The sequence below is a fragment of the Symphalangus syndactylus genome, chromosome 24, assembly GCF_028878055.3.
Source record: "Symphalangus syndactylus isolate Jambi chromosome 24, NHGRI_mSymSyn1-v2.1_pri, whole genome shotgun sequence".
NCBI lineage: Eukaryota > Metazoa > Chordata > Mammalia > Primates > Hylobatidae > Symphalangus > Symphalangus syndactylus.
Window position 1 is genome coordinate 23596344 of NC_072446.2, and position 13746 is coordinate 23610089.

At 44.5% G+C, this 13746-nt stretch overlaps 1 protein-coding gene across 3 annotated transcripts in view; it reads right to left on the minus strand.

Moving 5' to 3' along the window:
• The window catches only part of ARFGEF2 (ADP ribosylation factor guanine nucleotide exchange factor 2), a 116706-nt gene that overhangs the window by 91274 nt on the left and 11686 nt on the right, over window positions 1-13746 (minus strand). For 2 of the 3 annotated variants that reach the window (XM_055265516.2, XM_055265515.2), the window contains exons 2-3: window positions 7192-7222; window positions 6146-6269 (exon numbers count right to left, since the gene is read on the minus strand). The exons of the other annotated variant lie outside the window; for it this stretch is intronic. In XM_055265516.2, coding sequence (XP_055121491.1) covers window positions 6146-6269; window positions 7192-7222 — 155 coding nt within the window. The remainder of the gene's footprint in view (window positions 1-6145; window positions 6270-7191; window positions 7223-13746) is intronic. 3 annotated transcript variants of the gene reach the window in all.

Sequence of the window (13746 nt, forward strand, 5' to 3'; positions counted from 1 at the left end):
AGGCTGGAGTGCAGTGGCACGATCTCTGCTCATTGCAACCTCTGCCTCCCAGGCTCAAGTGATCCTCCCACCTCAGCCTCCTGAGTAGCTGGAACCACAGGCGCATGCCACTATGCTTGGCTAATTTTTTGTATTTTTAGTAGAGGTGCCCCATGTTGCCCAGGCTGGTCTTAAACCCCTGAGCTCAGGGAATCCACCTGCCTCGGCCTTCCAAAGTGCTGAGATTACAGGCGTGAGCTACTGCGCCTGGCCATATATATACTTTAATAACAGGAACATGTGTAAATAAAGAGTTTTTTGTAGAAATGAGGTCTCCCTATGTTGAGCTCAAACTCCTGAACTCAAGCAATCCTTCCACCTTGGCTTCCCAAAGCACTGGGATTATAGGCGTGAACCATCATGCCCAACCCATAACTTTATTTTAATTTTGGAGGCAGAGTCTCACTCTGTCGCCCAGGCCGGAGTGCAGTGACACAATCCTGGCTCACTGCAACCTCCATCTCCTGGGTTCAAGTGATTCTCCTGCCTCAGCCTCCCAAGTAGCTGGGATTATAGGTGTGTGCTACCACACCCAGCTAATTGTTTGTATTTTTAGCAGAGACGGGGTCTCACCATGTTGCCCAAGCTGGTCTTGAACTCCTGAGCTCAGGCAATCTGCCCATCTCGGCCTCCCAAAGTGCTGGGATTACAGGCGTGAGCTACCGCACCAGGCCCTAACCTATAATTTTAAATTAAAGAAATATGAATATATTGGCAGGATATCCTCAAAAATGGTTTTATTATTCACTTGAGGCCAGGAGTTTGAGACCAGCCTGGGCAACAGAGTAAGACCCCGGTCTCTACAAAAAGTAAAAAAAATAACTAGCTGGGTGTGGCGGCACACACCTGTAGTCCCAGCTACTCAAGAGGCTGAGGTGGGAGGATTACATGAGTCCAGGAGTTTGAGGCTGCAGTGAGCTATGATCAAGCCACTGCACTCTAGTCTGGGCAACAGAGTGAGACCCTGTCTCTAAAAAAGAAAAAAGAAAAAAACTGGCTGGGCACAGTGGTTCACGCCTGTAATCCTAACACTTTAGGAAGCCAAGGTGGGCTTAAGCTCAGGAGTTCAGGACCAGCCTGGACAACATGGCAAAACCTTGCCTTTACAAAAAATAGAAAAATTAGCCCGTGGTCCCAGCTACTTGGGAGGCTGAGGTGGGAGGATCACCTAAGCCTGGGGAAGTCAGGGTTATAGGAAGGCTGATCACGCCACTGCACTCCAGCCTAGGTAAAAGAATGAAACATGAGACTCTATCTTTCTCTAAAATATATATATATATATATAATTGATATGTGACCAGAAAAACTTGGGGACCACTTAGTAGCTTAGACAAGACTGACCTTAACTCCCCTTACATTGAGCCCTGGCTGTGGGGAAGTGTGTAGCAGACCAGATGCTGGAGAAAGGGAAGACAGAATCTTTTTCACCTGGTAGAAGCAAGCCACAGGGGAAGCCTCCAGGCTTCTCCCAGTGGAGAGGAAGCCTGAGCTAACTGTGCTTATGGCAAATCAATCCCAGAAGCACCTTTGCCACTCCTACTGCTGCGCCAAGCTCAAAGAATGGCAGGGCATAGCACTGACGTATCTGCAGCTGGTTTCAATTCTGCCCAAACCAAACTTTACCCCCAGATGCTGGCCTTCCATTTCCAAGACAGAGGTTACCTCGCCCACACTGGGAAAAGCCAGTCAAACAGGCTTGGCAAGGGCAGCCACCATAGGGAAGTACATTTTTTCCATTCAGTAGCCCAGGGAGCACCGAGCCACTTTCTCATGTCATAAAAAGGATGACTCATTTTGTATACTAAACAAAGAAATCCTAGTGTACCTATTACATCTCAGAGAATCTATTACATCTCAGAGAATTTCCCTTCCTTTCTGTGTGTGTTTTTTTCCTTTTTTTTTTAAAGAGACAGGGTCTTGCTTTGTCACTCAGGCTAGAGTTAGGTGTCACCATCACGGCTCACTGTAGCCTCAACCTCCTGGGCCCAAGCAATTCTCCTGCCTCTGCCTTCTGAGTAACTGGGACTAACGGTGTGCACCACACGGCCCAGCTAACTTTTTATTTTTACTTTACTTTGTAGAGATAGGGTCTCAATATGTTGCCCAGGCTGTTCTCAAATACCTGGCCTCAAGTGATCCTCCTGCCTCAAAGTGCTGGGATTACAGGCGTGAGCCACTGCACCCAGCCAGAACTTCCATTCTAAAAAGAGAGATAACCATACCCCATAAGACTCAAGATTCACAGTGGGTTGAAACAAGGCAGGGTGTCAGTGTTTCCGTTTGAAATCATACTGAGATGCAAGGAGTTCCAGAAACAAATGATTTCTGTTATTAAACAGCCAGAACCACATGGCTACAGTTAAGAGCAGAGGCCAGTTAAGAGCAGCAACCTTTTTCCATAAAGGGCCACATACTAAATTTCTAGGCTCTGCGGGTCATTTGGTCTCCATTATAGCTACTCCGCTAGGTCACAGTAGCAGGAAGGCAGCCACAGGTAATACATAAACAAATGGGTACAGCTGTTGCTACAGACTGAGAGTTTGTGCCCCCCTAAAATTTGTATGTTGAAGCCTTAAGCCTGCAATGTGATGGTATTAGGAGGTTGGGCTTTTGGGAAATAATCAGGCTTAGATGCAGTCGTGAGGGTAGGGCCCTCATGACAGGATTAGTGTCCTATAAGAAGAAACCAGAAACCTAGCTCTCTCTCCATGACACATGAGAACACAGCTGTCTGCAGCCAGAAAGAGTGTACCCTCACCAGGAACCAAATCAGCCAGTACCTTGATCTTATACTGCCTAGCTTTCAAAACTGTAAGAAATAAATGTCTGTTGTTGAAGACATCCAGTCTGTGATATTGTTACACCAACCCAAGCAGACTAACACAGCTGTGTTCCAATAAAACTTTATTTGCAAAAGCAGACAGTAGGCCAGATTTGGCTCATGGGCTAAAGCTGATGACCCCTGGTTAAGAACACAGACACTCTGTGTTCTTAGACTGTCAAGAAGTCCTAGAAGCCCGCTGGGCACAGTGGCTCACGTTTGTAATCCCCAAACTTTGGGAGGCCAAGGCGGGAGGATCACTTGAGCTCAGGAGTTCGAGACCAGCCTGGGCAACTTGGTGAAACCCTGTCTCTACAAAAAATACAAAAATAAAATAATCTGGGCATGGTTGTGCATGCCTGTGGTCCCAGCTACTTGAGAGGCTGAGGTGGGAGAATCACTTGTGCCCGGGGAGAATCGCTTGACGTTGCAGTGAGCCGCGATCGTGCCACTGCACTGCAGCCTACCTTGGACCAGGCTGGTCACTTCATTCCCTAAGCCTTGGTTTCCTTGATTCTAAAATGAGGACAAGAGTAAGTACCTCAAAGGGCTGTCGAAGGGACTACACACGGTACAGTGAATGAAGCACGCAGGGCCCACTATAGGCTAAGAGCTCAATGCATGTCAGCCACTGTTCTTAGAACGTCAATTACATTATCAGCACTCCGTTCAGAAGAAAACCTTAACATTGGGAGAGAACAACTAAAATTCACATTCTGCCAAATCTCCTCAGAACACGTTCACAGCAAAAAATATTTTAGGATAGAAGTAGGACTGAAGCCTGCCATTTAACAATTCTTGGCTCACTGTATGTCTCACATAGGACAATCTGTACAGAATTACACTGAATAACAAAATGGCTTTGCATTTGGAAGAGTTGCTTCCGTGAAGAAACTCTCATCAATTCTCAAGTACATGTAACAAAGAAGAGAGATTAATAGAGTAAATATTAGACCAAGATGCCAAAAATGTGGCATGCTCACTGCCACTTTGCAGTCCTGTGCCTTGGTAGATAAAACCAATCAATCACAGTACTCTTTCTCCAGAAAGCTGTACACCTCTTTAGACACCTCTTCTACACAGCAATCAGAATACAGAATCTGGTCACCATTCCTGTTCTAGAAAGTATTGGCAAGCTGTGGATCACTTCAACATATTTTTAAAATTTATTAAACTTTATTCATTGATGTGGACTGCCCACTGAGGTCAAGAATAAATGTTCTTTGAGCCAGGCGTGGTAGCTCATGCCTATAATCCCAATTACTTGGGAGGCTGAGGCAGGAGGACTGTTTGAGCCTGGGAGTTAGTGGCTCTAGTGAGCTATGATCAAGGCACTGCACTACAGCCTGGGCAACAGAGTGAGACCCTGACTCAAAATAAACAAAAAAGAGAATAAATGTTCTTTGGGGTAATCAGAAACCTAAGGAGTAGGTCCTGAGCAAAAGTACAAGAATGGTGGGCCAGGAATTAAGAAACCCAAGTTATGTTCCTGTTTCTCGTACTACCTGTATATTACTGGACAAGTCACCTTAACTTCTCTACTCTTGCTTCTTCTTCAGTAAAAGGTAATTTATAAGGAAGTTACTTGTGGCTCTAATTACAGTCAGTCTTCATTATTTGCAGCTATGCTTGCAAATGCACTTACTCACTAAAATTTATTTATAAGCCCAAATCAATACTTCTGGGGCTTTTTTGGTCATTTGTCGACATGCACAGAGCAGTGAAAAATTTGAAATCACTTGATGTTCATGTTCTTAACTGAGGTCAAACAAGGCAACACTATGCCTCCTTGTTTCACTCTCCTACTGAAAACAAGTATCTTTTTAGTGGTGCAGTTAGTGCTGTGTTTTTTGCATTTTGGTGCTTTTTGTTGGTGATTTTGCTGTTTACAATGGACCCCAAGGGTGTGCTGATGTGCTTTCCAGTGTTCCTAACAGCAAGAAGGTGGTGATGTGCCTCACAGAGAAATTATGTGTGTTAGATAAGCTTTGTTCAGGCATGCGTTATAGCACCGTGGCCCCTGAGTTCAATGTAAATGCATCAACAATAGACATTAGATAGTCTCTTTAAATAGAAACACACGAAGACTAAAGGCTTGCAGGAACCTAACCCTGTAGTTCCTCTAGGAGCAAAGATTCAATGTTTGCTAATTCAGTATGGGAGGTGACTTTATAGCACATAACTACCAAAAACAACAGATTCGACTGTCTCTATTTCTCTACTTGATATGAATTTTTTTTTTTTTTTTTTTTTTTTTTGAGACGGAGTCTTGCTCTGTCACCCAGGCTGGAGTGCAGTGGCGCGATCTCGGCTCACTGCAAGCTCCGCCTCCCGGGTTCACGCCATTCTCCTGCCTCAGCCTCTCCGAGTAGCTGGGACTACAGGCGCCCGCCACCACGCCCGGCTAATTTTTTGTATTTTTGGTAGAGACGGGGTTTCACCGTGGTCTCGATCTCCTGACCTCGTGATCCGCCCGCCTCGGCCTCCCAAAGTGCTGGGATTACAAGCGTGAGCCACCGCGCCCGGCCTGATATGAATTTTAATGCCATTAAGAAAAAGGCTTTTGAGACCAGCTTGACCAAAATAGTGAAACCCCATCTGTACTAAAAATACAAAAAATTAGCCAGGCGTGGTGGCAGGTGCATGTAATCTCAGCTACTCGGGAGGCTGAGGCAGGTGAATCCCTTGAACCCGAGAAGCAGACGTTGCAGTGAGCTGAGGTCACGCCACTGCACTCCAGTCGGGGCAACAAGAGCAAACCTCCATCTCCAGAAAAAAAAAAAAAAAAAAAACAAGAAAGAAAGAAAGGCTGAGCCAGGTGCAGTGGCTCATGCCTGTAAACCCAGCACTTTGGGAAGCCAAGGCGGTAGGATTGCTTGAGGCCAGAAGTGTAAGACCAGCCTGGGCAACATAGCAAGACTGCATCTCTACAAAATGGAAAAAATAAGAAAGAGGCTGTATAAAAATGTCTTATGTGCCCGTGTGTGTCAAATATTCCTATTAATGCTAAAATATTCCAATTAATTTTCATTTAGAAAAACATACACAAGACATGAACAAATAAGGTATTTCTAGGGGAAAAAATTTCTGGTTTTAGCTAAAGAGCTCACATCTTTCTCTTTTCCCTCCCTCATGAGATCTCCAAAAAGAATACGTTAAACTGCTCCTTTCTGCATCACCTCTGAGAGCACTGAATGCCAGGGTGGTCCCCAGCATAGTTCTGTGTAAGGACCAACTGTGGCTTGGAGAGAACCCCCTTGACAACACGAAGTTTAAACATGGTACCTGCAAGCAGTCAAGGGATGTGCTGACTACCCTTGGGGACTTGGACTGGCAAGCTAGCTCGAATGGAAGAAAATACTTGTCAGCTTCAATGAAGTTTGCCTTTGGTGTTGCAGCAGTGCCAAGCCTAGGAGAAAAGCAAGAGAGGGTCGGGAGAAGAAATGAATTTTCTACACCTTACTCTAACTTCCCCTTCCATCTGCAACCATTTAATTTAAAGTGCCTGCAAACTATATCCTGGGGCTAGGCGTTAAAAGTTGAACACATGCATTAGCAAAAACACCACTAAAGTGCCACATGCAGAGAGCAAGTTCTCTGATTGGCATGCTGAATTAACAACATCCTGGACTGAATCCTGGTGGCAGCCATGCCAGAGCTGTATTTCTGAAATGTGACTAACGGCCTTCCTTACTATGAAGATCAGGAGTAGCCACTCATGGAGTGAGCTGTCCTCACACCTAAGGAAGCATGCCATACAAGAGACAAGGGCTTTGCCTGTTCTGTTAAGAAAAGATACAGGCCGGGAGCGGTGGCTCACGCTTGTAATCCCAGCACTTTGGGAGGCCAAGGCGGGCGGATCACGAGGTCAGGAGATCGAGACCACACTGAAACCCCGTCTCTACTAAAAATACAAAAAATTAGCCGGGTGTGGTGGCGGGCGCCTGTAGTCCCAGCTACCAGAGAGGCTGAGGCAGGAGAATGGCGTGAACCAGGGAGGCGGAGCTTGCAGTGAGCCAAGATTGCGCCACTGCACTCCAGCCTGGGCGACAGAGTGAGACTCCGTCTCAAAAAAAAAAGAAGATATAACAGCATTACCTCGATCTCAATCCTTCCTTCCAAGTATACAAGTACTGAGGCAGTAGCCTGTGAACCTAGCATCAGTTCAAATATACACAGAGTTGTGCCGTGTGCCTAGCACCATGCTTGCAGAGTGTGTATCACCCCTGAGGACTAGAAATATGAGAAAACAAGCAGAGAAAGGGGCTCCCCCAGTTGCTACCTACTCCCTTCATGCCGTATCTCAGCAAGGAGGTAGTGCTATAGCTTACCTCTGCTTTTCTATTTCTGCTTTAATTTCATCTGGTAAGGAAGGAAGAAAAAACACGTTAGGAAAATGCAACATTTATGTAAAGGAAAACTTTACTAAAAGATATTTGGAGACCACTGAAAAGAATTTTAATGAGATGTTTAAATACAAAAATGCTGATATGAAGTGAAAGAAATAATTGTAACAGCAATAATAGCTAACACTTACATGGAGTGACTGGCTAGGCATTACTGTGAGTATGTGTTTTAGCTCATTTAGCCCTCACAACGATCCTGTGAGGTCCGTACTATTATTATATCCATCTCATTTAGAGGAGGGTTTCTCAGCCTTGGCACCACTGACATTTGGGGATGAAGAATTCTTTGTTATGAGGCTGCCCTGTGCACTCTAGGATATTGAGTAGCATCCCTGTCCTCCATCCACTGGATACCAAGAGCACCCCTGACCCCTCTGCCATCTCGAAAACCAAAAACGTCTGTAGACATTGCCAAGTGTCTCCTGAGCAAAACTGCTCTTGATGAGAAGCAATGATTTTGATGAGGAAACCAAGGCACAGGAGGTTAGGTAACTTGGCTACTATTGCACATCAAGAACTAGGGAGCGAGAATTTGAACGGAGGCTTTCTGGCTCTACAGCCACATTCTTACCTGTTCCTTGTTCTGCAGAATGCATGTTCATGACAGTTAGCTGACACAATAACATGGTAATATCACAACATCTCAACTGTGTGCAAATATGCATAGAAGACTGGAAACCAATATAACAAAGTATTGAAACCAATAAAATATTGAAAGTTGTCTAAGTAGTGGGATGATGTTTTTTTTCTTTTTTCACACTTTCTATGATAAGCATATATACTTTTTCTTAATCAGCACTTTTTAAAACAATTATAATAAAATATACATAACCTAAAATTTACCGTCTTAACCATCTTTTAAGTTTACAGTTGAATGGCATTAAGTACATTTACATTGTGCTAAGGCACGTGTGACTTTTTTGAATTAAAATTAATTTTAAAATCTTAACCACAGAGGTTACAACTACCCTGGCAGGGTTATAGGAACAAAATGTCATTTTTCAGAAATCACAATCTCAGCGATAGTCTTATTTCCAGGAAAACAAGATTTTGTGCCATTAAAACAACAAAACACCCTGTCTAAATACACAGAATTCCCCCACATCCACTCAGTTGAGTGTACTTCTACATGTTGGACCCGCAAACCCACATATTACCAAATCAGGCATGGGAAGGAGGTTTGTCCTCAATACCATGTATTCAGATCATCTCCAAAAGGCCAGCCTCCTTTACACAATCTCTAGAGAGCCAGTAGTGTGGATATTGGCACTAGTTATCCTAGCAACCCCAGGACATGGTACTGAAGGTTGCAAATTTCCTTTTCTTAGGTAACTCCATTCTAGACTCAACTTGAAGATGTGAAAACCAAGTAAACTGACTCATGGAAGTAGCAATTTCTACCCTTCAAGCCCAACTTTGTATATCTTATTACACACATAAGAAAACAGAAGAGAAATGCCCAAATGACTAATAGCAACCATTTTGCTCATGGACCATAAGAGTTGTGACACACAGGGTCAGAGAGCTGTGTCGCATGGATCTTGCCCCTCAGGGAAAAGAATTCACCAAGGAAATGCTCCAGCTTCCACTAGAAGAGGCCAATGAAGTTGTGGGAGATCCAGCCCATGAGGCTGGTGGCCAAGCTATCACCTTTTAGAAACCTGTATCTATAATGCCAAGGCTCTGCTTGGGTGACAAGATATGTCACTGTGACATGCCAGAGGGGTGCTGCTGCCCAAACTCAAATGTAAGTCTTCCTTCCAATCACGGTTACCTTGTTAGAGTCAAGTTTAAGTCCTAAACCTATCTGAAGCAATAAGGTCTTCGCTAGCATTGGTGCTGGCCTGTGAGCTCTAAAACAATCTGTTTTGAAATGCCACTATAGGCCAGGTGCAGTGGCTCACGCCTGTAATCCCAGCATTTTGGGAGGCCGAGGCAGGCAGATCACGAGGTCAGGAGTTTGAGACCAGCCTGACCAACATGGTGAAACCCTATCTCTACTAAAAATATGAAAATTAGCTGGGCATGGTACCACACACCTGTAATCCCAGCTACTCAGGAGGGTGAGGCAGGAGAATCGCTTGAACCCGGGAAGCAGTAATTGCAGTGAGCCGAGATGGTGCCACTGCACTTCAGCCTGGGTGACAGAGTGAGACTCTGTTTCAAAAAAAAAAAAAAAACATAAAACAAACCAAACACAAAAGTTACACCAACTACAAAGGCCCATGGAGGCCAGATGGGAAATGTCAAGAAAAAACACGGTGGGTGTAAGATCAAAGAAAGACAGGACCCCCTCTCCACCCAGTACAGGAAGGGGTGTGGCAGCTCCTCAGCTCCAGCTGACTGGAATCTTTAGAGTCCCTCAGCTCACAGGTGCTAGTTGTTCTGATTTTTCCAGAGGTCGAAATCCAGATTTTAAGTGAAACCTCTGATTGCAATTCAAACACCTTCAATTGTTTTAAAATTATGTTAAACAGAAAAAATAATATCTGGTGTTCGATAGATCAGTAGGATGACTACAGTTAACATTAACCAACTGTACATTTCAAAATAGCTAGGAAAGAATAATTCAAATGTTCCTAATATAAAGAAAAAATAAATATTTAAAGTGATGGATATCCCAGTTACCCTGATTTGACTATATGAAAGCATCCAATTATCAACGCACCTCAAAAATATATACAGCTATATGTATCAATAAAAATATATTTTAAAAATATTATGGCTTAAATAAGACTGGTTTGCAAGCTGCCTAGCCCTGAGGCTACCGGTTTGCCAATTTTGCTTTAAGGGATGGAGAAGAGCCGAGGAGAGAATGCTTCAGTGGCTGCAGAAAAGTAGCTGCAGGGGATAAAAGTGGCTTTTAAGGACTATGACCAGTGCTATGAGGACAAAACATCAAGTTTTCTATAACCGAAATGTTGTCCAGCCAAAGAACAAAGAACTAAGGAGCCAGAGGACTGAAGTTCCAGGCCAAACTCCATTATAAATTTTACAGATGAAAATCAAGATCTACAGAGGTTACAAGTTATTAAGTACTGGAGATGGGACTTAAACCCAGAAAATCAGGCTCCAGAGTCTGTGTTCTCCTGGATACCTTGACTCTCGAACAAGCATATGGAATTACTCTGTAAACTATAAATGCAGAAGAGTTTAAATGTGTGGTTTTCCTAGCACTGATACTAACCATGAATGCTACAACCACGGTTCAAAACACTGGTGTTTTACTGCTCTGTGAACCCATCAGCTGGGAAGGCTAGTTTACAAGCCTTCTGAAATCTCCAAACCTCATGTCTGGCCTGGTGTGACCACAGCAAAGGTAAAACCTGGTTTTGGAATGGGAATGAGCAAGGGTTGACAGGACTGGCGGCAGCAGCAGTGCAGGGCACAGGGACCGAAGAGAGCAGCCCTCTCCTGTGACCAGGAAAGAGTTGCTACCTGGAAGAGTAACTGCAGAAACCCAAGAAACTCCAGTTGCAAATCCTATGTTCACAGATTTTCTTTAGTTTTCTAAATTTACCCTTAAGTATTCCCACAAGAATTAGGAATTGTTGCACTTTCTAAACTACTCTTTGTTGAAGAAAAAAAAATCTTGAGGCCAGTCCCAGTGGCTCACGCCTGTAATCTCAGCACTTTGGGAGGCTGAGGCGGGCAGATCAGTTTAAGCTCAGGAGCTCAGACCAGCCTGAGCAACATGGTAAAAAGACTTGGAGTCCATCAAAAAGAAAGAGAAAGAAAAGAAAGAAAGGAAAGAAAGACAGAAAAAGAAAGAAAGAGAGAAAGAAAGAAAGGCACTCTTAAAAAGTCTTCTCCACTAGGCCCAGTAGGGGCCCAGATGATAATGGCATCTTTGTAAGGGATGGGAGGAAGCCCATGGAGGGGCTGGGAGAGGGCGGCCTGACTCAACTTTTCTTCGGACAGATCACTCTGGCTGCCGTGAGGATAAAGAGGAAGGTGGCCAGGACAGAAGCAGGGAAACCAATCAGGAAGTTACTGCTAATAATCCAGCCTAGCAGCAATGGGGGCTTAGAGCAGGACAGAGCCTGTGCAGGTGGAGAGAAGGCACAGTCTGAAGCACAACAGCACCTTTTGTTTTTGTTTTGGAGACAGAGTCTCACCCTCTCACCCAGGCTGGAAATGCTCAAATAGCAGTAGTCTCATATGGCCCAACCTAAAAGTTGGGTTCTTGATATATCTGGATAATGCAATCTTTTTTTTTTCCATTAAAAGAGGTAAGAACAATCCCATCAAAAAGTGGGCAAAGGATATGAACAGACACTTCTCAAAAGAAGACATTCATGTGGCCAAAAAACATATGAAAAAAAGCTCATCATCTCTGGTCATTAGAGAAACATAAATCAAGGCCCAATGTGGTGGCTCATGCCTGTAATCCCAGCACTTTGGGAGGCTGAGGCGGGCAGATCACCTGAGGTCAGGAGTTCGAGACCAGCCTGGCCAACATAGAGAAACCCCGTCTCTACTAAAAATACAAAAAAATTAGCTGGGCGTGGTGGTGCATGCCTGTAGTCCCACCTACTCCAGAGGCTGAGGCAGGAGAACCGCTTGAACCCTGGAGGCAAAGGGCGCAGTGAGCTGAGATCGTGCCAATGCACTCCAGCCCGGGCAACAAGAGGGAAACTCCGTCTCAAAAAAAAAAAAACAAACAAACAAGAGAGAAATGCAAATCAAAACCACAATGAGATACCATCTCACACCAGTTAGAAAGGCAATTATTAACAAGTCAGGAAACAACAGATGCTGGAGAGGATGTGGAGAAATAGGAACGCTTTTACACTGTTGGTGGGATTGTAAATTAGTTCAACCATTGTGGAAGACAGTGTGGCGATTCCTCAAGGATCTAGAATGAGGAATACCATTTGACCCAGGAATCCCATCACTGGGTATATACCCAAAGGATTATAAATCATTCTACTATAAAGACACATGCACATGTATGTTTACTGCAGCACTACTCACAATAGCAAAGACTTGGAACCAACCCAAATGCCCATTAATGATAGACTGGATAAAGAAAATGTGGCACATATACACCATGGACTACTATGCAACCATAAAAAAGGATGAGTTCATGTCCTTTGCAGGGACATGGATGAGGCTGGAAGCCATCATTCTCAGCAAACTAACATAGGAACAGAAAACCAAACACCACATGTTCTTACTCAGAAGTGGGAGCTGAACAATGAGAACACATGGACACAGGGAGGGACACATCACACACCAGGGACTGTTGAGGGGTGGGAAGCATGGGGAGGAAGAGCATTAAGACAAATACCTAATGCATGCTAGGCTGAAAACCTAGATGACGGGTTGATGGGTGCAGCAAACCACCATGGCACACATTTACCTATGTAACAAACCTGCTTGTTCTGCACATGTATCCCAGAACTTAAAAGTATTATATATACATATATATATATATATATATATTTTTTTTTTTTTAAAGGAGGGAGAAAAAGGAACAGGGAAAAAGTGTGCATGGCAGGGTGCCTCACAGATAGCATGGCACAGCCTGATATGGCAGAAAGAAAAGACACAGGTGTGAGACAGAGCTGGCTTCAAGTCCTGGCACAGACATCTATTAGCTGAATGATGCCAGATGGGTTATTGGGTTATTAAACTTCCCTGAATCTTTTTTTTTTTTTTTTTTTTGAGATGAAGTCTCACTCTGTCACCCAGGCTGGAGTGCAGTGGCGCCATCTCGGCTCACTGCAACCTCCGCCTCCTGGGTTCAAAAGATTCTCCTGCCTCAGCCTCCCCAATAGCTGGGACTACAGGCACGTGCCACCATGCCCGGTTAATTTTTATATTTTTAGTAGAGACAGGGTTTCGCCATGTTGGCCAGGCAGTTCTTGAACTCCTGACCCCAGGTGACACACCCGCCTCAGCCTTCCAAAGTGCTGGGATTACAGGCACGAGCCACCGCACCCAGCCAACTTCCCTGAATCTTGATTTCCTACTCTAAAAAATGGGAGTGATAAAAGACAGCCCCACATGCCCCAGAGACCATAACTAGGCACCAAGAGTGCAGATAGTTCTCTTGACACCGCCATGAGAGAGCTCTTGGTGGTGACTAAGGCGGCGACTGGCACACAGCAGGTGGCCAATAAATGTCAGTTCTCTTGCTCTTATTTTAAAACAAGTCAGTATTAAAGCAAAATCTCTAGTGGGATCTCTAGTGGGATCTCCGTTGGATCAAGCAATGCCAAGGGAAAACGAGAATGAGTGTAACCCTAATAATAATAATAACAGTAACAATAATAATGATGATAGCTGACTCACTGATTGCCTCCTAGTGGCAGGTGCTCATTCAGTCCTCACCACAACCCAAGGAGGGTTTAACAGGTGAGGGATCTGAGCACAGGGAGGTTAAGCCATCTGCCCACGTCACAGCCAGAAGTGCTACTCTGCAGTCAGGATCCATGCCCAGGCAGTCTGTTGGAGGGCCAGCACTCCTGAGCC